Source organism: Rhinoraja longicauda, chromosome 26 (genome assembly GCF_053455715.1).
Source record: "Rhinoraja longicauda isolate Sanriku21f chromosome 26, sRhiLon1.1, whole genome shotgun sequence".
In the NCBI taxonomy this organism is placed as follows: Eukaryota; Metazoa; Chordata; class Chondrichthyes; order Rajiformes; family Arhynchobatidae; genus Rhinoraja; species Rhinoraja longicauda.
In genome coordinates this window covers 17,634,348-17,658,195 of record NC_135978.1, presented here as the reverse complement: position 1 = coordinate 17,658,195, position 23,848 = coordinate 17,634,348, and the positions used below count along the sequence as shown (strand labels likewise).

The window sequence follows — 23,848 nt, the reverse complement described above, 5'->3', positions numbered from 1 at the left end:
GATGCTTGTACAAATCGAAGGTATTTATTTCACAAAATGCTGGAGTAACTCAGCAGGTCAGGCAGCATCTCAGGAGAGAAGGAATGGGTGATGTTTCGGGTCGAGGCCCTTCTTCAGACTGAGTGGGGTATGAGTGAGGCTACCTTGCATACCGTGTACAGATGTGGTCTCCTTATTCAAGGAAGGATATACTTCCTCCAGATTGCAAAGATTTACTGGATTGGTTCTTGGACTGGAGGTGTGCCCTATGAGGCATGATCCACTAAATTGGGCATATTCGAGAGTTTGGGAAGTGATCTCATTGAAACCTACATACGAGGTTTGTTGGGGGTAACAGAGATAATATTTCTCTTGAGGCTGCATGGAATTAGTGGTAACAATTTCAGGGTTGATAGCTTAGTATGAGGGGGGGAATTTTTCTTCATCTAGACCATAGTCCATCTCTGGAATTCAGTGCAAGACAGCTGCGGAGGCTCAATACAATCATCAAGCATATTCACAAGAGATTAGTTTTACAAGATATTAAAGGAATCAAAGGGTCTGGGAATGAGTGCCAGAAAATGGCACAGACAGAACAGATCAGCCATGATGTAATTGGAAATTTAAAAAAATGCAGATTCTGGAAATATGAAATAAAAACAGTATAGTCTAGAAACACTGCTGGGCAGGCACCATCGTAGAAAGGGAAACAAAGTCCATGTTTCATGTTGGGGTCCCTTCAATAGAACCGGGAGAGAAACTAATTAGTCTTTGCAAAGAAAATGTGGGAGGGGAACATAGGTCAATGCCTCTCTCTACTAGGCAAACCCAGAAGGGTTTATAGGGATGGTTAGAGCAGTTTTATGTACATTATCCTTCTTGGTTGTACAATGCATTATAAACAATGCCCAGAAGGCAAGATTACACGAATGGGAAAAAACTAAGCCCGAACTGACAGGCAAAAATGACCATATCTTATACAGATAAAAAGAAAGCAATTTACCAAATGGTGGCAAATTCAATTATGCCATTTTCCAGACTTGAATTTGTCCCAATAGCCTCATTATTAACATCACATTAAGACAAAGCGCAATGCCTGTAATAGGCTCATTATCATTTTCTCTCACCCTATCAGATATATTCCCTTTGTTCTACCCATTCCTCACCTTCTCTTACTGAAACCAAACTAGCTCATCTCTTTCCTAGTCATGACAAATGGTCCCAGAATTTAAATATTAAGTGTTTCGCTTTCCACGGAAACAGCCTGACCTGATGCATTACCAGCTTGAGCTTATTAAATGATGGGGTAAATGGTCATTCCTGCTCATCATGTTCATCCTCATGCCCAAGATCCAGCTATGTGTGGCATCTTTTCTCCATCTCCAATATCTTGTACTGCACACAGTTTCGCAAATACATTATCAGCTTGCAGAGGACTGCTCTCGTCCCACTGCTCACCTCATACACAAACCCAAGTTGCAATGTCTGCAATATTGGCCAAGTGAAGAGTAATTGTATTTGACTTTAGGCGATTGCAAAGAGGAAAACCATTAAGTGTCTCAAGCGAGCATGGCTAGTGGGACAGCGGGAGGCTTTTACGAGAAGGCAGGCACATCAGGAGACACTTGACAGCATTTTGCTGTTCAACCAGTATTCAGTTTCAAATACGTGAGGGAAGCAAGTTCCCCTAGGAATGCAGTTACATCCACAACACCATGGGTGACTCAGCCATGGAGGGAGGCAGGGAGTTTGAGTTCATCAGTTACAGGGGGTTCTATTATTAGAGGAGCAGGCAGCTGCTTCTGCAGTCATAGGGGATTCCAGTATGGTATGTTGCCTCCATCGTTCCAAGATCAAGGATATCACTGAGCAGTGGCAGGAAGACAACCCAGAGGGCTTTGCCCACAATCCAGTGAAATGGGTAGAAAACGGAACAAGGTCCCGCAAGTGTTTTTTGAGATAGGAAAGATAACTTCAGAGAAAAATAGAAGCGTGGTCCTAAAATGGGGTAATGTACAAGATGGGAAAGTGATTTAGCTAAAGTGGGCTGAAAACAGCTACTTGATGGTAACTAAATCATAGCACAATGAGAAATGTTTAAGAAGGAAAGGAAGGCACTTGGGGTGCATGCTCTCAGGGTCTGCCAATCCAGAACTCTTTGGATCAAAGGAACACAGGAGGCACGATAAAGCAAGAAAGAAAAGTTTGAGAGAAACCAATACGGCAGGAAAGCCTGCAACTCCAAAAGTAAAATCGACGGAAAATTAGGAAAGCAGAGGGGGTCTATAATAATTTTTTTTTAAATGCAATGATATACGAGAGCAAAATGATCAACTGAATAATCAAGTAAAGAAAAAGACCTCTTGGAGACTCAGTGTGTGGAGGGTGGGGAAAGGTTCATAATGATTACTTTGCAGCTGCATTCATAAGAGGGAGTATTGGCAGTGTAGCAGGGGACAAGAGCGCAATGTCAAAAGAGATAAAGTGCCAGAACAGGAAGTGTGAAGGAGTTCAGCATCTTTGAAAGCAGATAAATCACCAACTTCAGATAGAATATATCACAAGCAAACGGAGGAAACTACAGAAGCTTTGACCACAATGTTGAATCCTCCATGGCTCCAGGGACGGTGCCTGGGGAATGGACCACTGTAACATCATCATTGCTTAAAAACAAAAATAAATTGAGTAACAACTTTAAATGATGGGCACATGTCGGAAATCAATTCTGAGATATATTATAAATTTTCATTTGGAAACGCATGGATTAATCAGAACCACAGCATGGATTGAGGTAAGCTTATGTTACTTCCTCAAAACATTAAATTCTTTGCAGAAGACAGGGATCATTAAATATGTTTTACGTTACGGACAGAGTTGACGTGGGTAGGCTTTTCCCTTTGAGTGGGGAAGATTCCAACAAGGGGACATAGCTTCAGAATTGAGGGACAAATGTTTAGGGGTAACATGAGGGGGAACTTCTTTACTCAGAGGGTGGTGGCTGTATGGAATGGGCTTCCGGTGGAAGTGGTGGAGGCTGGCTCGATTTTATTATTTAAGAGTAAATTGGATAGGTATATGGATAGGAGGGGATTAGAGGGTTATGGTCTGAGTGCAGGTAGATGAGACTAGGTCAGGGAGAATGGTCGGCGTGGACTGGTAGGGCCGGACAGACCTGTTTCCATGCTGTAGTTGTTATATGTTATATATGTTATTTATGTGGATTTGAGTAAGGCTTGACCTGGCAAATGATAGGCTGGTTTTAAAAAAAAAGTAAAAACCCATGGGATCCAAGGGAGTGGGAAAATTCAATCCAAAACTGGTTCAGTAACAGGAAGCCATTCCTTCTCTCCAGAGATGCTGCCTGTCCCGCTGAGTTACTCCAGTTTTTTTGTGTCTATCTAACAAAAGGATTGATGGTTGTTTTTATGACTACAGCTGTTCTCAGAGGGGTTCCACAAGATTCAGTGCTCAGACTTTTACTTTTTGTCATATAAATTAATCCAGACGAATTATGGAGGCATGATGAAGTAGTTTGCATACGATATGAACATTGGCAATAAAATCAGAGTCTCAGAGGGATATAGCGCAAGAACAGGCCCTTTGCTCCACATTGTCTGCACTGATCATGACAATCTAACTAATCCCATCTGCATGCACATGGTCTGCATCCATCCATTTCCTGCCTGATCATGCGTCTAAATATTCTAATCCACCTACATTCCACCACTCACCTAAAATGAACCTACCAACCTGCCCTTCTTTGGGCGTGGGATGAAACCGGAGCTCTTAGATGAAACTCACGCAGTCTCAGGGGGAATATGCAAACTTCACGGACAGCACCAGGTCAGGAATGAACCTGTGCCACTCGAACTGTGAGACAGATGCCCAACTACCTGTGCAACTGGACTTGACGCCGAGAAGAATTCTGACCAAAAAAAACAAAGTATGTCAGTATGGAAATGCATAAAATACTTCAATAAATGAAGAGACTTGCATAAATTAAGCTCCTCACAAACTTGGAAAGCCCCAAAGTGCTTGACTGCCAACAAATACTGCTAAACTGCTGTCACCGAAGAAAGTGCAGCCGCTAATATGTAGAGCAAGCTTCAACAAACAATGCAATGACTAAATGATTTGTTTTAGTGTTGCTAGTTGTGGGATTATATTTCCCTGAACATCCACTTCTTTTGCTTCTCTTCAAAATACAGCAATGGAATCTTATTGGCACTTGAAAGGAGACAGGGCCTCGGTTTACCATTCATCAGAAAGAAAGCACTTTAAACATGCAGCACTCTCATGTTACACAAGTGCCTGTCTGAAACATCTCTGCAGAAACACAAACCCACAGTCTTTTGGGCTCGTAGGTTAGGTGGTGTTAAACCTAACCCATCCCCCAGCCGGAACAAAACATAAGCATTAGTTGTATGCGTGATTTGCAGTATTTTTTTTATTGAACTCTTATATAACCACTGTATGCACCGTGCTGATGCAATTAAATCAGGGCAAGAGCTTTTGCGGTGCACTGAAGTTAAAATTATTCTCATTTAAAACTGTGTCCAGCAAGTCCTCACAACAATTATTATTTTGGCTGTACAATAATCATAAGGCCTCCAACAATGATTCAAACCAGTATTTGCCATGTAACGAATAAAACAAATCTGTGGCTGTGATAATATTTTACGTAGTACTATAACTGCAAGTGATGCAAGTTTGCATAGAAAATAGTAACCGTTGGGCTAAACACCGGAAGAAAACTCCATGAGAGACCACACAGAGCACAGTTGAAATACTGCAGAAAATATGAAGCTCAGTTACCTATACTATATTAACCTCCTTCCCAACTTTGAATGAACAGGTAACTAATGAGGCAGAAATAGCAACATCATGAAGGAAAATATGAGGGCCCATGGCTCATCCATGCACCTTCCTTTTAAAACATGGTCTCCATCTACCCAAGTAGATTTTCAGAGATGGCAGCAGATTGCCTTGTTCAATCCAAAAAAAAAAGAGGGTTCTACAAAATCAACCCAACTAGCTCCAGGCTCTAGTATCAAGGATCATTGTGCATCTCACACTCACACACTCTTTCAATGTTAACTCAGGAGAATATCATTTCACTGTCCCAAGCCAAGGGCTTCAATTTAAACCAATGTGTACTTCCTAAACAATTTCACCTTAAATGATAAAAGGGCTTAAACTAAAGTGGAAGCTAAGCATTTTATGTGAGAACAAGAAATAGGTGTAACACCACGCCATTTGCCCCTTCAAGTCTACTCCATTGTACACAACAAACTGTGGCCAATCCTCTATGTTTGGGCCACTTTCCTGCTCTGTCCCAAAATCCCCAGATGTCTTTAAAATCCAGAATTCTTGTGATCCATTTTGAATGACCCCCATAGCCTGGAAATACAAAATTCCCCAAGATTCACACCCCACAGTAAATAATTTATTTCCCCATTCAAGTCCTTAAATGGTCTGCCCATATTATGAGACTGTGATCCCTGGTTTTAAACACCAGTAGAAGCAAACATTTATAAAACCTTTTATAAATGCCAATAAGACATTCGCTTAATAGCAAGTATATCATTTTATGTAGGGAGGCCAGTATTCCAGGCATAGTCCTACCAAGGTCCTATGTAGTTTTAGTGAGGCATCTTCACTCATATCTTAAATCATGTCTTAATAAAGGCCAATGCACTGTTTGCCTTCCTCATCACCTGGCTTGTACTTTGGCTTTGAGCAAATAGGGTACACTGGGTTCCTGTGAACATTAGTCAATCCACCTCCATTTTTATAAAAAATATACTCTGCTTTATAGTTTTCTTCCTGTGGATAGGTTCACATTTTCCCCATACTACATTACATCTTCCATGTTATTACCACTAGTTAGTCTGCACCTTCTTGAAACCCGTTTACATCCTCCTTCCTACTTGCAATCCCAACTTGCTTTTATCTTAAACTAGGAAATTGGGAACATCCGATCTCAGCCACACATTAGCATAAAATACTGCTGATTTCTCATTCAAATATGATATTGAAGGTGGACAGGTGGTCCCTCAAGTCGATGCTAGTTCTCAGAGCACCTCTATTAATCCTATTCCTGTATTTATTCACTCATCAAGAGCTACACTGATGGGGTACCACCGACCTACACCAGTAATAATTTACATTAGCCAATTAACCTACCTAAGAATAAGGGGTAGGCCATTTAGAACGGAGATGAGGAAAAACTTTTTCAGAGAGTTGTAAATCTGTGGAATTCACTGCCTCAGAAAGCAGTGGAGGCCAATTCTCTGAATGCATTCAAGAGGGAGCTAGATAGAGCTCTTAAGGATAGCGGAGTCAGGGGGTATGGGGAGAAGGCAGGAACGGGGTACTGATTGAGAATTGAATGGTGGTGCTGGCTTGAAGGGCCGAATGGCCTACTCCTGCACCTATTGTCTATTGACCTGCACATCTTCAGGACACAAAAAGTCACACCAGGTAATAGAGGATGTGCAGACTCCACACAAACTGTACCCAAGGTCAAGATCAAACCCGGGTCACTAGAGGTGTGAGCCAGCAACACGCCTCACTGTGCGACTGATGGACGGAGATAACATTGCCCATCACTAATATATTTATATAAATTATAGTGCCATTTTTTTTGAGAAGCTGGGAAGTTTGAAAAACTGATAGATAGATAGAATACTTAGTCACCCAAGCTATTTGCAGTAAACTTTTAGCAAAGCATCTTTTCAATGTGACTACTTTGAATTATGTCAATTTATCTTGGGCATGTTTTATTTGGAATTCAGGGCAATCAGGAAATATTTGCATTTCCTTTGAGGGAGAGCTGAAATCTGACAAATTTCCTGCTCTACCAGATGATCTCCCCCTCTATTTCAAGAGAAAGGTGACAAGGATGTAGAAACCTAGTTGGTAGTTTTTTACATTGCAACAGTGAAAACCATCCACAGAGAATCAGTTATACAGAGAGAAACTGAAAGAATTTGGTATCAATCTGGATTAGGAGCAAGGCAAAATAGACAGTAAATTAATGCTTATATTATTTGGTTCTTTGCTATTTCATTTGTTCATAGGAATCTCTAAATTATTTCTGCTCAAATGTATTGGCCAACAGGATACATTTCTAACTGTCAGGATTATTTTATAGTTGTTTAATCAAAATTTCCTGGTGTGAAATATTCAAGGGACATGATGAATATCTTGTGGACGAACAGATTAATTTACTCATCCCATTGGAGTACACAGGATACACGGTTGCCAAGTCTTGATTTATACAAGTGCCTGGGGATAAATAGCCCAAATCCAACATTCCCCTCACTATCACATGGAGCACCACGAGGATACCAAACAATATTCAGAGCAAGACAGATAGTCACAAGCTTCAATCAGATATATTTAAAAACAATTATGGAAACTTTTTGAAATTGTCGATACGAGATGAAGTTTGGAAAGAAGTTGGGGAAAAGAGGACATAGGTAAAAACACAGTTGAACAGTTTTGCAAAGAGAACAGTGCTTGCTCCCTTACACATGCCCTTCTTCTCAATATGGGGCTACAACAAACTCTGTTACGCAAATCTTTTCACACTCGACCAGTATAAAGTAGTTACATCCCCAGAAAGAGAACTCACTGTCAGGTTGTTGATCATGAGAGAGAGAGACTGGATTTAGGTATTTAACAAAAAAACTTAATGGAATAAAGCAGCTGGCCATCCTGTAGCCTCATGTACCTCAGAGATTATAGAGGAAGCCCCGCCTCCCTACTCATCGAGTGGCATTTGATGACTAAGTGGAACGTGCAGGCGTGAGGTCGTGCTTGCTATGTAGTTAATAAAGTCTTTGGATTAATATCCAGGTGTAAGGCTTCTGCTATTATACGGTCAGCACAACACATTCAAGCCATAAATTGAATTGCTGTATTGGCTGGTGCATGCTCAAGTTACACCTGGTGTCTACATGGAACAAACAGGTCAGTGGTACTTTCCCCCACAAATTCATGCCTGCATTAAGACGGTCTTTGAGAAATGACACGAGGAAGAAATTAAAGAATGGTTTTCTTCAGCTGCAAAATTTTTTTTTTGACACAGGCTGATTCTTATCCTGAAAAGTGGATTAGAACATCTGCAGTATCTCATGGGAAGTGTTCCACTTTAGATCAAGTGACCCACTTTGTATAATTGTATCTCTTGATTTATAGTCCTGTGAAATTGTCCCTGTGCCCGAACACCTTTGGAAGCCGACCAGATCCGTTCTTTCAGTTGTTCCACTGGATTTACACCTTTGGGTGTTTACTATATTGCTGTAACCCTCATATTAAAAATCTGAAACAACTCATTTATGTCATATGACTCCTTCCCACAACTTCATCTGAACTTTAGTGAGCAGGACAGGGGGGAAATCGAGTGGCGAAACACTTATGGGTTCATTTAAACGTTGAAACGAAACCCGTCATTTATAATCTTAAACTAGCTGTATGAAAAGAAATGGGATGGCTGTTGGAGGCAATCGGACTGATTACATTTGTATAACCTTTGAACATGAAAGTAACCATAGCTATTGAGAGCTCTTTGACGTAATCCAATTAATGCTACACTGCATTAACTCTATCCTTTTTCAGAGGGTGCAGTCGGAAAGTTACTGGCTTACAGCGCCAGAGACCCAGGTTCAATCCAGACTATGGGTGCTGTTTATATGGAGTTTGTACATTCTCCCCATGACCAGCATGGATGTTCCCCGGCAGCTCCGGTTACCTCCCACACTCCAAAGACGTACAGGTTCGGAGGCTAATTGACTTTGGTAAAATTGTAAGTTGTTCCTAGTGTGTGTCGGACAGAGTTAGTGTGCGGGGTTCGCTGGTCAGCACGGACTCAGTGCCCCCCCCCCCAAGGGCCTGTTTCCACGCTGCATCTCTAAACTAAACTGTGCCACCATCCTCCATAGCCCGCCCCCACCCTGAAAACCCTGTCTGGCCTTTATTCAATTTAATTTTGACATTATTGAATTGCTTCCTGCAGTGAAGTTGCACAACAAGTTTGTGAAAGAAAAGTATCTCCTCCGTTCTCCAATCCTTTTGCCAGTCATGTTTAATTTGCCTTTCACGGTTACTAATGCACCTGCCAGTGCAAAGGGTTCCACATTTTGTCCTGGCAGAGCCCTTAATAGTTATAAAATTGGAGAGGATTTATTACACGCTTTGTTATTTTTAGTAACAGTTAATGTTCAGTATTTCTCAATAGAACGGGCAGATGTCTAGACAGATTAGTTTGCTATATGTAAAGCGATGGTAAAATGCTTGATGTCTCAGAGTTCACCGAAGATGTACTCAAATTCAAATTGGCATGTACTCCAATGACACACCAAGCGTTGAATAAACTGAAATAATCTCTTGCCTTTAGATCATAAAAGCCAGTAGGCCATTTTGCCTCTTGACTGCACCATAGTTCCACAAGGTCATGATCACTTTCCTGTACTAACCCCACCTCTCATTTCCTCTACATCTAAAAATGAATCTATCTTATCTTGAATACACTCGCAACTGGGCTTCCACGGCTCTACCGGTTAGAGAATTCCAATGATTCACTGTACTGTAGATGGAAGCATTTCTTCTCATCAGTCCTTAATGGCTGGCAGTGGTTGTATTCACAAAAAAAACATCACTGCATTAGCTGAGAACATCCATTAGAATTTAGATTTTGAATGAGAAAACTTGTGTTTCTCATTCTTCACAAATGAAAGGAACATATTCCCCACTCTGGTATTTTCCTCCTTGCACTATCCGTTGTACTTGTGTGTGGCTTCACTGTACTCGTGTTAGTATATTTGACAGGATAGCATGCAAACAACATTTTTCACTGTATGTGGTACGTGACAATATACGTGCCAATGCAGGAATTAGTCTGGTGGATCCTCACTACAGCTCCTGGGCAGACGATACAAGGCCTTCTACGCCCGCACCTCCAGACTCAGGAACAGCTTCATCCCCAGGGCCATAGCTGCTATGAACCGGTCCTGCTGAGCCGGATGGCCACAACGCATAGATCAACTTGCACTTTACCCTGTCTAAAAAACTGTTACAATTGTTTCGTTTCGTTGGGTTGCTGTTAATTACTTAAATTATTGCATCGTATGGGAGGCGCATTCCCAATCTCGTTGTACCCCTGGGTACAATGACAATAAAGATATATTGTATTGTATTGTATTGTATTGGGTCTCAAATATAGTTTGTACACCAGATTGGTACTCAGTGTTTCAGATGTAATCTCAAAGTCCTGCAATTCTTATAATGACCCGAAACCTCTGTTCTCTTGCACTTGAATCTTCTTGCAATAAAAGCAACACACCTCTGCCTTACAATTTCTGCTATCAGCAAGTCTGCGATTTGTGAAGGACACACATGTATCTCCGCATATCAATACTTTCCAATCTCATCACCCCAAAAGGCACTGGCATCCAGTTTTGTATCATAGGCAAAGAGAGATGAATATCACTTCTCTCCATTCAAATCTTTAGAGACTGTAAACAATGCTGGGCTTCAACAGTATCCCTCCAGGTTCCCCAAGGTCACAGTTTCCCAATTGAAAATAACCAGTTTATTCCTATTGTTCTATCCTCCAACCACTCAATCGGCACAAATGTATCAATCCCACATCCTTTCATTTTGTTTAATAACAGTGGCGCAGCAGTAGAGTTGATGCCTTACTGCGCCAGAGACCCGGGTTCGATCCTGACTACGGTTGCTGTCTGTACGGAATTTGTACGTTCTCCCCGTGACCTGCGAAGGGTTTTCTCCAGGAGCTCCGGTTTCCTCCCACACTGCAAAGACGTACTAGTTTGTAGACTAATTGGCTTGGCAAAACTGTAAATTGTCCCTCGTGTGTGCAGGATAGTGTTAGCGACTGGGATCGCGGGGCAGCGCGGACTCAGTTGGCCCGAAGGCCTGTTTCCATGCTGTCTCGCTAAACGAAACCTCTTGTGACACTTTATTGGATTCCTGAAAACCAAAAAATAAAACTTCCACTAGCTTCCCCTTTAGCTTCCCCTTGTCTATTCTGCTAATTACATCCTCAAAAATGAGTTTTGTCAACTTTGATTTGACTTTTATAAAGTCACTTCGACAATAACAAAACGCACACCCAGTTGTTGATAATCGACTGGATCAAAATGGATCCTCAACGTCCTCATCAGCAGACTTCAATCAGTACAAATTGACAACAGCAAAGGCATGGAGGCCTAGCGGTAGAGCTACTGCCTTACAGCACCAGAAAGCCGGGTTCGATCCTGACCACGGTTGCTTGTCTGTATGGAGTTTGTACGTTCTCCCCGTGTCCTACGTGGGTTTTCTCCGACATCTTCGGTTTCCTTCCACATTTCAAAGGCGTACAGATTTGTAGGTTAAATGGCTTGGTATAAATGGAAAATTATCCCCAGTGCGTGTAGGGTAGTGTTAATATAAGAAAATAACTGCAGATGCTGGTACAAATCAACGGTATTTATTCACAAAATGCTGGAGTAACTCAGCAGGTCAGGCAGCATCTCTGGAGAGAAGCAATGGGTGACGTTTCGGGTCAAGACCCTTCTTCAGACTGACCCTGTGTTAATGTGCAGGGACCCGCTGGTCGGTGTGGACCGGTGGGCCCTAGGGCCTGTTTCAGCACTGTATCTCTAAACTAAACAGCCCTTTCTCCTCGATGACCATCAGCACAGGGGCACCCATGGATGTGTGCTCCATCATCCCCTGCTCTATTCTCAGTTGGGAATCTGTGGTATCCATTGCCATAGACGATAATGAAGGATAAGTCATTGGGCAGATTTAAGGTAGAGATTGGCAGTTTCTTGATTAGTAAGGGCAGTGTTGCAGTGCTAATTTTTTAGGTGCCGTAGCTGTCACTAGTGCTGGAGCGGCCGCCGTTAAATTCCCTGCTGGTTATTTTGGCTTTTTTTTTATACCAGTGCTCCAGTAGCACTGCACCCCTGAGTTAGGATGTCAAAGGTTACAAAGAGAAGGCAGGAGAATGGTGTTGAGAGGGAAAGATAGATCAGCCATGATTGAATGGCAGAGTGAACTCGATGGGTAGAATGGCCTAATTCTGCTGCTATGACTCATGAACTCATGTCCACAATCACATAACCAGACAGGGTCCCAACAAAATCTTTAAATTCGCAGACAATACCACCATTGTCAAACGAATAATGGGCAATGATGAGTCAGGGGGGTTGATAATCTGATTGAATGGTGCCAAAACAACAATCTTGGTCTCTTTGAAAAAACAACTACGTGTGTTCACCCTACCTTTGCCCCCTGTGCTTTTATAAAGCTCCACAAGATCACCCCTCAATCTCGTATACTTCAAGAAATAGTGCTAGCCTGGCCAACTTCTCCCCATAACGTGGTCATAGAGCATGGAAGCCTAACTCATCCATGCCACACAAGATGCCCATTTACACCAGTCCCATATCTCTAAACCTTTCCTAGTCGTGCACCAGTCCCCCGAGATCTGTTTTATTGCCAGATTATAGTTGTATTCCATTTTTCTCTTTCGTTATGAAGGTTTGGGTCTTTCTTTGCTGAATTCCTAATATGTTCGGTTGTGTCCCTTAAAACAGATCATGGATCTGTTGCAACCCACATATTTTTGAATTTTAGTAATTCCTCGCTACCTTGTGATTGTTTTCCAATCTACCATAACTAACACTCATCTTGTATGTCGCTGTTTATTTTGTTTAGACCCGAGGCTAAAAATTCTATTGTGTGATAACTCTTCCCTAAACCTCCCTTCGCGACCAGGTCAGCCAATTGTTTCTCAATCTGCAATATTATACTTGTTCCTCATCCAGAAAATCATGCAATTATATTCATTCAATTATATTTTTCTGGGTTACTGGGAAACTGACACTTAAGACCAAAAGGTCAAGCTTGTGAATGTACCATGGCATGGCGAATGAAACCAAAATGTCAGCATTACTTTAAAAATTAGTGCCATGACTTCCTGTGACATTCAAAATGTAATTAGTCTCTTCTTTTTAACACTTACAAATAGCCTTCACAACGTGGACAAAATACAATTCTGATATTCATTTAATAAAACTTACAATTTACAAGATCTAAGGAAGATCACTGAGCCCTACCATGTGTGTATTACCTGGGTAGACCCAAGCAATCGTACAGTTGCCTGATGCAATTAATTAATATTATTCCCAATCCATACAATTATCAAATCCTGAAACCAATTCCAAATATCTACAATGATACTTTACTGCCATAATCAGTGGTTACATACTCTCACAATTCAGCATATGAATTAAAGCTAAAAATAGAGGATTTTTTTGATGAAGATTAGCAGGAATCAGATGACTACCATCACCACCACATCATCATTCCATTCTGGCAATGGATCCCTGAGAACTAGCTGGAAGTGAAATAGTACCTCGGCCTCCGATGGTCCATATACAAGGTAAAGCATTCCAACAAAGGGCCTCCGAGTAACTGCACTGGAATGTCAACATAGCTTTATGAACAATTTGATCCCATTGAGTTTTGATGAGAAGCACTACTCCATGGTCCCATTATACCATTAAATAAGTAAAACCAGTTGTGGCTCTTGGCAGCCCCCTCTCCACAACTAGGATAGTGTTAATGTACGGGGATCACTGGGCGGCACGGACTTGGAGGGCCGAAAAGGCCTGTTTCCGGCTGTATGTATATGATATGATATATGATAAATATCATTTTTTTATCCCAATACATTCCCCAGCCATTCAAAGTTAGACAGGTACCATACAATTTATCGGCCATCGCTTACACCTTACTTTAGATAGCAAATTGCATATTTGATCAATTAAACGCATTTTTAGGAAAGAATCAAGATTTTTATCATATCATATATATACAGCCGGAAACAGGCCTTTTCGGCCCTCCAAGTCCGTGCCGCCCAGCGATCCCCGTACATTAACACTATCCTACACCCACTAGGGACAATTTTTACATTTACCCAGCCAATTAACCTACATACCTGTACGTCTTTGGAGTGTGGGAGGAAACCGAAGATCTAAGAGAAAACCCACGCAGGTCACGGGGAGAACGTACAAACTCCTTACAGTGCAGCACCCGTAGTCAGGATCGAACCTGAGTCTCCGGCGCTGCATTCACTGTAAAGCAGCAACTCTACCGCTGCGCTACCGTGCCGCCCGATTTACAAAATCATGAGAGGAATAGATTGGTTACATGCACAGTCTCTTGCCCAGAGTAGGGGAATTGAGGACCAGAGGACATAGGTTCAAGGTGAAGGGGAAAAAGATTTAATAGGAATCTGAGGGGTAACTTTTTCACACAAAGGATGGTGGGTGTATGGAACAAGCTGCCAGATGAGGTAGTTGAGGCTGGGACTATCCCAACATTTTAGAAACAGTTTGACAGGTACATGGATAGGACATGTTTGGAGGGATATGGACCAATCGCAGGCAGGTGGGACTAGTGTAGCTGGGACATGTTGGCCGATGTGGGCAAGTTAGGCCGAAGGGCCTGTTTCCACGCTGTATCACTCTAATAAAGAGAAGTATGGAAACAACCTGGGTAGCTATGAGAAATATTCAAACCAGCTGAAGCACCATGACTCAGATTCCCCGCAAGCAAGCCACCTGTCACTACAATTAAAATGAAGTCCAATCATTTATTTCGCTCCACTGAATGGGACCAATTATGTACATTTGCACGGCAAATTACACATGTGTAATACATGTGGAAAAAAAGCTGGATGATCACCAGAAAATCCCTCTGCAGTATCGGACTGATTTCTGGATCAGATATTCCAAGGTTGTGGGCGTCAGACAAGAAAAATTGAGTTAGGGCCAAGATCAGATCTGCCACCAGTGGTGCAGCAAGACGAGATGACACGATAACGTACTCCTGCCATTTCTCATCTCCCTGTCAAGCAATCAGTTCTACAAAGAGTAGAATCCTTTCTGACCATACATTTTCTTCCATCATGTTTCTTGGGTTGGTTGTTACCTGCAAGGTCCCAACCCAAAACCCCACCTAACCATGTTTTTTAGATTTTTTAGATTTTAGAGATACAGCGCAGAAACAGGCCCTTCGGCCCACCGGGTCCGCGCCGCCCAGTGATCCCCGCACACTAACACTATCCTACACCCACTCGGGACAATTTTTACATTTGCCCAGCCAATTAACTTACATACCTGTACGTCTTTGGAGTGTGGGAGGAAACCGAAGATCTCGGAGAAAACCCACGCAGGTCACGGGGAGAACGTACAAACTCCGTACAGACGGCGCCCGTAGTCAGGATCGAACCCGAGTCTCTGGCGCTGCATTCGCTGTAAGGCAGCAACTCTACCGCTGCGCCACCGTGCCGAGGTTTCTCCTGGGATGCTGCCTGACCCGCTGAGTTACTCCAGCATTTTGTGCCTTCCTTTGGTAAACCAGCATCTGCAGTTCCTTGCTTCTACAGGCTACACAAGTCTCCGCTCTTGGTCTCATTGCGAATGTCTCAACCTAATCAAGTCCCACCATGGCCAGCGAGTAGGGAGTTGCCGTCAGTCTGGAGGGCATTGGAGCCTTCACCTAACGCCTAGCAGGAAAAAAATCACTTCATTCCCAGATGCAGCAATGGCAAGCTGGAGAACAAAGTTTAAAGTGCACACGCATACTGTACAAACGAATATTAAAATCAAATGATAAACACTGTCACCCCATCCCATCTATTTCATTTAGCATTTGCATAATTATGAACATTTATAGTACTATTACAATTCCAGCAGCGGCTTCCCTCCATGGAGAGTTATCTGTTTATACTTCATGGTAATCCATCAAGCTAGATAATACCTGGACAAGCATTTGTAATAGCAGGAATGGGCTCAGACTTTATTCTCCACCATTTTGTGCACTCCTGGGCCCTTGCAGTCTTGCAAAATCTTATTTACTTCCTTCTCCATTATTCCAATGCAACCATTCACACTCACTCCTCTATTTTAATCCATGCCTATTCTTTATTTGTCCCCTTTTGACTTCCACAGGCTCCCTCATCATTTAATCTCTCCTGTTATCTATCCTCAAATTCATGTTTTCCCAGACCATACCTCCTCGCCTTTCCTGTCTCTACTTAATACTGCTACGCGTAATGAGAAATGGTTTATATCTTTTAGATATTATGAAAATGAATTTGTTTGAAACAGAATCTGAGTTACTCCAGCTTTTTCTGTCTTCCTTCTGTTTCAAACTAATTCATTTTCATAATATCTCTGAAACATTTCATAATATCTCTGATGTTTCGTGTCAGCTTTTTCTGTCTACCTTCGGTTTAAACCAGCATCTGCAGTTTCTTCCCACACACAGTTTGAAACAGGTTCCCTCTCCCCACCCACAAACCTAAGCATTTCCAACATTTTGTTATATTTTAGACTTCTGCAATTTTTTTGCATTTGTTTGAGCTTGAAGATCTTTCAACTTTTACTGTAAAGTGGAATGTCTTTTGCTTTTGAGAAATGGCTGCATTGTACAATCCCAGATGTGTAGGCACAATTTTCAAACGTAATTCATTTCCCTCCCACTTCCAAAATGATTCATATCAGGGTGGGCTGTCACTGATTCATCCAAATGATCACTGGGCTTGGCTACACTTTGCCTTATGACTTTATCACTCGTTTGCTGAACTCAAAAAAACAACTTTAGTATTGACAAGACACAATATCTTGACAATATCGTGTCCAGCGTTTGTCACTAGCAGCTAATTGTTCCGACTAATGATTTTTTGATTTGCGTAAAAGAGCAAGTCCCCATCATTGACCGGGTGATCTTAACACTCGCTTAACACTCAAGTGTGCCTGTGCTCTCCAGCTTTCCATTTTGCCAAAGGTGCAAAGTGGGAACCTTTTTTTAAAGATTGCTGTTTGATTTCACTGGATAATAAATGTTATCATGTGTGCATTGTGCAATCTGTTTTTCATTACTCAATGTCACCACTGCCACACCCATGACTGGGCAGTGATGGCCATCAAGGAACCTTGTTTAAATGTCCAATACCCAATCCTCGAATGTATAGCACACGATTATCTCAGATGTGCATTTATACAATAGGAGTTCTGATAATGTTATCATGTTCTTATTAATGTTCAAATTACACAGAGATTTCAATTTGAATAGTACAAGATGCATCTTGTATATTACTCCCGTTTCTTCAGGATGCCAACTTTTCACCATTCAAACTGCATCATTTTTGGGAGATGCTGAGAGAAATCGGATATCGTCGCAGGAAACCTCAATTTTAGTAGGCAATAACATTTTGGAGAATGAATTAAGTTGCGGTAGTGTGGCAAATTCTCCATGACCAGACCAGTTAATGATACGCAAGGATGGGTCTAAAAATTGACAACTATTCAGAGGCTGTAACAGAAAACGTGCACACACAGGTTCATTATGGTTTAGCATTAAATGCAAGAATCTGCTGTCGTGGTGTGTCTGGACAACATTTCTCTCCTCCTCCTCTTCCCCCCCCCCCCCCCCCCCCCCAAATCACCGAACGAGCAGAGACACACTCTCGTTAAACGTCAGTCTGCCACGAGGTGTCTGTCTGGTAGCGATAAAGTTAAAACATGGTTCCACAAACCTTCTGCGGGCTGCACCGCACAATCTGATCCCAGTGTAATGACATGAGATTCAGAGGAAATTACAAGAACAGGTCGGTTAAATCTACCAACCCCACCAATATCGCAGCAAAAAAAGGGCGTGGGTAATAACTGACCATTCAAAATTTCAGTATATAAAATAGTCAATCCGACCATGCCACGGTTCAAGTCGATTTTTACAAGACATCCTCTTTCGGAATAAATGCGTCCCGTGGCAATAAAGACAACTCGTTTTGCCAGAATACTGTTAAATTGGGATACATTCGATGGCTTGTCATTTCTGAATTGAAAGACGAAAAGGAAACGTGACTTTACAAAAAAAACAAATTGCAGAGACAGAATGCGGCTGAGAGGGCTCTCTGATGGGCGTACCTAACTAACACAGCAAAGAAACAAATGGTGCAATAAAGGCACGGGCATGCGGAGCAAAGACTGCGCCACTCCCAGCTCCACACAACCCCACACGCGTCTCCTCCTGTTATTCGCAAGGGACCGGGGCCCGCCCACCCACCAGCAACCGGCCGCTAATACAAACCCCACCACCCCCCGAGTGGACTGTCACCCTGGGGCAGTTTTCCTTGGGAAATGAGGATACCTGCAGTGTCACACCGGCAGAATGTTCCAGAATTGTTCCCTCCCAGTTTGTGTGTGTGTGTGTGTGTGTGCTTTGTTCGCTGTCAGGAGTAGATCGACCCCCGGGAACCGGCAACATGGCACTGCAGAGGGGAGGGTAGGGGAGAGGGCAGAGTCCGGGACAATGGTACCAACATCCAGCCCCACACCACCGCTCTGGGACTGGGTCCCTTACCGCCGCTGGCAGCTACAACACCCGGGCGGGCGAGCCCAGGACACTCGGAGACGAACGCGCCTTTTTTTTGTAAGCTGCACTCAGACTGCGTGTCTATTTCGAGATCCCCAAACGCAGGCAGGGGAGAGGGACACGAATTAACAAAAAGGGGGCAGCCAGAGAGATGCTTTTCCACCGGGAGGCCAGTTAGTAAAGGCAAGCCACGCCATTCGAGGTTTTAAATATACATTTTAGTTGACGCCGCGGGTAGGAAACCCGATCAATGATGCTCAATCCGAGAAAGCGCCGAGTTGGGAGAGACATTTCTGGTAAGGCACCGCCCAGCCAGAGTTATCCGCATTCTGTTGTTTTCTTGCCCAAGATCTCGCCTGTATGTATATATTCACAAACACAATGTGGTCGCGGCCAGACAATCCGCTGTACAATTAAACACCATTACCTGCGGACTAATGTCAGACTTGCCAGGTTAAGAATACAGTCGCAAATCTAGATATACCGGAATTATTGATTATTTCATTCGTCCCCACGATATTAATATAACATGTATATTATATTATAGGACAACCCATATATATATATATATATATATACACACACACATATATACATATATATATATAGGTTAGTCCCCTCCCATCGTGGGCCCAAAAATGAAATGTCAAATGAGCTGTACTAAGCTTCATTCATTGCAAACGGGTTATCGCGTTGCGGCATCGCCCAGTTATGTACTGACTACAAGCAAAGGAGGCTGGGAAAGGAAAGGAATGGGGTAGGAGAGTGATCAGAAAAATAAAAAAACGCGATTGGGAAGTGGTGAGGGGAGAAAATAAATAAATTGAGGCGGGGAGGTTAAAAAAAAATAAAAAGCCACAAAGACATACCGACTTCATTGCTGCTGCCATATCATCGTACCGCTCGGCTTGCTCAGCCAGCCTGGCTTTCTGCACTAGCTGCTCGCGGTCTACCATTGTTGCAGCGAATGGGTTTGCAATAAAGACGTATAGAGAGAGATGGGGTTTTTGTTTGTGTGGGGGGAATAAGCGGGGAGCGGCGTTGCTTTATTCCTGCAGCAGGCGAGGCGAGGCTGGGCTGGGCTGGGCTAGGCTGGGCTGGGCTGGGCTAGGCTGGGCTGGGTTCGGCTGTCCGTCGCTCACACCGCTGCCGGTGCCTCCCAGTCTCACGCCGACAGAACACCCCCAGCATTCCGCGCCGACGTCACTGCCCATATATAGGCATCGCCCGCTGACGTCACTGCCCTTATTAGGGGGGGACCGCCCCGGATTTCCTCTTTTGGAAACAAAGTAGCGAATGGAATGCCGCGTGCCCTCCCCCCGCCCGCCAGCCCCGCCCCCTCCGCCGGCCCCGCCCACCGCTCCACTCCACTGCAGTGGCTTTCATCAGCCCGCAAAAAGAGGGGAACTACATTTCCCAGGGACGCCCAGTGCAGACTTCAGACTATGTGTCAAGTCAAGTCAATTTTATTTGCATAGCACATTTAAAAACTACCCACGTTGACCAAAGTGCTGTACATCAGTTCAGCTACTAAGAAACGAACATACAATGGCACACAAACATAACAGCACATACATAAACAGTTCACAGTGCCCCCCTCAGAGGGCCTCAAACGCTAGGGAGTAGAAATAGGTTTTGAGCCTGGACTTAAAGGAGTCGATGGAGGGGGGCCGTTCTGATGGGGAGAGGGATGCTGTTCCACAGTCTCGGAGCTGCATCCGCAAAAGCGCGATCACCCCTGAGCTTAAGCCTAGACCGCGGGATAGTGAGTAGCCCCAAGTCGGCCGACCTGAGGTACCTGGAGATAGAGTGGCTGCCTGGCCAAGGCCAGCAGCATAATCAAGGCCCAGTCGCCTCCCGGCCACTCCCTCTTCCCTCCCCCAAAAGGTGCAGAAGTGTGAAAAACGCACCCCCCCCCCCCCCAGACCGTCTTGAAGAAGGGTCTCCACCCGAAATCACACCTATCCCTTTTCTCCAGAGTAGATGCTGCCTGACCCGCTGAGTTAATCCAGCTTTTTGTGTCTACCTCCATCCAGATTCAGGGACTGTTTCTTCCCAGCTGTTATCAGGCAACTGAACCAACCAACAACCAGAGAGCAGTTTTAAACCACTATCTACCTCATCGGGGACCATCCAACTATCTTTGGTCGGGCTGGGTTTACCTTCCACTAAACATTATTCCCTTATGATAGACACAAAAAGCTAGAGTAACTCAGCTGGACAGTCAGCATCTCTGGAGAGAAGGAATGGGTGATGTTTCGGGTCGAGACCCTTCTTCAGACTCAGACTTCAGATTTTGTGTTTATCTTCGGTTTAAACCAGCATCTACAGTTCCTACATATTCCTGTATCATGTATCTGTATACTGTAAATGGCTCAATTGTAATCATGTATTGTCTTTCCACTGGCTGGTTAGCAAGCGACAAAAGCCTTTCACTGTACTTGGTACATGCGACAATAAACTAACGTGAAATGAACTTGTGAATCCGGGGAGACCTCAGTCAGGTGCCTTTGGCGGGAAGAAATTGAAATGAGTCACTACCCAGTTTCAGGAAGACAAATGCTAAATGCTGGAGTGACTCAGCGGGCCAGGCAGCATCTCTGGAGAGAAGAAATGGGTGGCATTTCAGGTCTAGACACTTCTTCAGACTGAGAGGCAGGGGAGAGGGAGACTAGAGATATGGAAGGATACAAAGAACGTGTAAGATGTGAAAAGGACAGATCAAAAGAGACGATAATCAAGGGGAGGGGAAGGTGGTATCGAGGCATACAAACAGTAAAATTAATCAGAAGGACAGTGAAGCTAATAGGAGAACTAGGGTGGGGGAGGGAGAGAGAGAGAGGGATAGCAATGGGTTATTTGAAGTTAGAGAAAGGCATTGCATCTCCTGCGATTGCAGGGGAAAGTGGCCTGCTGAGTTGCTCCAGCATTTTGTGTTTGTCCGGTGTAAACCAGCATCTGCAGTTCCTTCTTACCCATTTTCAGGATGTGGTTTACAAATGCAGACTGAGAGAGGCCCGAGGGGGAGTAATTATGAGAAGCTACACAGTAGGACTGGGTGGTTAAAGGGGGCTGATGTGGGGGGGGGGGGGGGGGGGGGGAGTGGGAAACGGTTTGGGAAGTAGGTTGGAGAGCAGGGGACGTGTCATGGGAAGTGGTGGGGAAAGAAGGGGAGGAGGGTGGAAGTGGGGTTAGTGGGGGACGAAATGGGTGGGGAGAATGGGAATTGAGTGGTTAGAAAGGCAATGAATAAGGAGGGAGGAGAGGTGGTTTGAGGGAGGAGCTTTGGAGTGAGTGAGTGAGGGTTGAACTTACGGAGGTGTGGGACGAAGGAGAGGCCAATGAAAGAGAAGGGGAAGTGAGGAAAAGGAGATGAAAGAGGGGGAATGGTGGAGTAAGGGGAGGGAGACAGCAGTAGAAGGGGAGAGGGGGGAAGGAAAGAAGGGGATGGTGGCTACATAAAGTACTTGCACAATTGGACAGTTTCTTAAGAAAATGCCGCGCAAACCCATCCCAACGAGCTCTCACCTGACGGTAGATGATAGTTAAAATGATGACAGGGATTTAATAGAAATCAAAATTTTAATAGAGAAAATACAAAGGCATTTTCTTTCCTAGGTAAGAAGGATACTGATTTAAGATGGTTTGCAAAGACCCACAGGAAAGAAAAATAAATGTCAAATGCACTGCCTGAAAAGGTCATGGAAACCGATTCTTTAGTAACATTGCTAAAGACTTGGTTATATATTTGGCAAAGAAATGAAATTATGCTGTGGGGAAAGAGCAGAATACAGTAGTACAGTTAATTGGAGAGTTCTTACAAAAGGTGGCACTGTCGTGTTGACCTTTTTATGCACAATGTTATTAAAGTCTTCTGAAACTGAACCAAAGTAAATATCCGGATGAGAAACAGAATTGCAGCGGTAGAGTGATCAAGTAGAGTGGTAGATGCTGACAAATCACCATCATACGATGCTAAACAACTAATCTGAAAGGCAGTTGAGTCATGATTTACACTTTCTGCTTTATAGGCAAAGTATTAAAAGGCAAATCAATGAGTGGTGATGTACATATAATGGACACAAGTTACAGTACAGGGTCAAATATATGCCAAAAAGTCAATTTTACAAGTAAAATTCTTCAGGTCATTATAGAAATGGTCTGGAAACTGTAGTACACAAAATACCTGCTCAATTGGTATTAAGGAGAGGACCTTTACCATTTTCTTCTGCGGTAGCGATTTTCCTACATGCAAAGAATATGAAAGTAGTGCAAATTCTGTGCTTTAAACAAGAGTGTGGCTATAACTGTGCGTAACATTGGGAATGGCACATTTAACATCAAATTCTCTGTGTAATCTCTTGCCAAAGCATGAGGTGGTTCTCAACAGGGATCGTTGATTTTTTTTCATTCCTTTGTGGAATGCTGCCAATGATAGCAAAAAGCTAATTCTTCAGAAGAATATGGTTAACTGCCTTATGAAGTTGATGCTGATCTGCTGGGATTGATATGGTAAGGTGATGGAGAATATCCAGCTCAGCTCCCTGTAGACCCAGTGGTCTGTGGTGAACATTGTCTCTGGAGATGAGCTTTCCTAGGTCTCCTATGATCTGCTCATCTTGAGCATTGAGTAACATCAATCAAGTAGAGTGGAAGATGCTGACAAATCACCATCATAAATCAGCTTTGCTTTAAGAAAAGATAGCTGAAATTCGAGAAAAGATGGGGATTAAATTGGATTAAGATTAAGTTGGCTTTATGTGTTCGAGTAATATGCATTAGGCCAGCTAGTCAACGGAGTAAAGATTCTGGTCAAGAGTCTTGACGTATATCGCTTCTCTCCAACTGATGCTCATTGACCTGCTGAGCGCTTCCAACATTCTTTGCCTTTGTTAATAAAATGTGGTTGGCCTGTGAACAAACAACAGCTGTTATGTTTACATTCAAAATCATACTGATGACAAGTTTTCAGGCATTGCACTACTACTGTTGTCACCTGGGAGGAGGTTTGCCATTGGAATAAAATCAGGTGGCAAATGTAAAAGTTCTGCCAAGAAGCAAGGAGGCAATTTTAGCGATAGGGCTGAGAACAATGGCAAATGGGCACAGCAGTGCTCTATGTTTACCGGATTGTCACCAATATATCTTGTCACTGCAACAAATCTGAAATCATCATCATTGGTCCAAAAATGCTCACCAAATCCACCCAAAACTTCATCCTCAATATTGATGGTCTCCCAGTATCCACCTCCCCTCACATCCGGAATCTTGGAATCATCTTTGATCAAACCCTCTCCTTCGACAAACACATCAAACACATCACAAAGACAGCCTTCTTCCACCTCAAAAACATCGCCCGTCTCCGTCCATCCCTCTCCTCCACAGCTGCAGAAACCCTCATCCACGC

General features: G+C 43.3%; 1 protein-coding gene across 2 annotated transcripts in view; it reads right to left on the bottom strand.

The window, feature by feature from the left end:
* The window catches only part of LOC144606468 (14-3-3 protein gamma-B), a 43,133-nt gene extending 23,525 nt beyond the window's left edge, over nt 1–19,608 (bottom strand). The window contains exon 1 of one of the 2 annotated variants that reach the window (XM_078422605.1): nt 19,311–19,608. In XM_078422605.1, the coding sequence (XP_078278731.1) occupies nt 19,311–19,397 (87 nt within the window). In that variant the 5' untranslated portion in view covers nt 19,398–19,608. Of the gene's footprint in view, nt 1–17,737; nt 17,871–19,310 lie in introns of those variants that run through there. The other variant, XM_078422606.1, reaches the window with a different exon arrangement.
* Between the last annotated feature and the right edge of the window lie 4,240 nt (nt 19,609–23,848).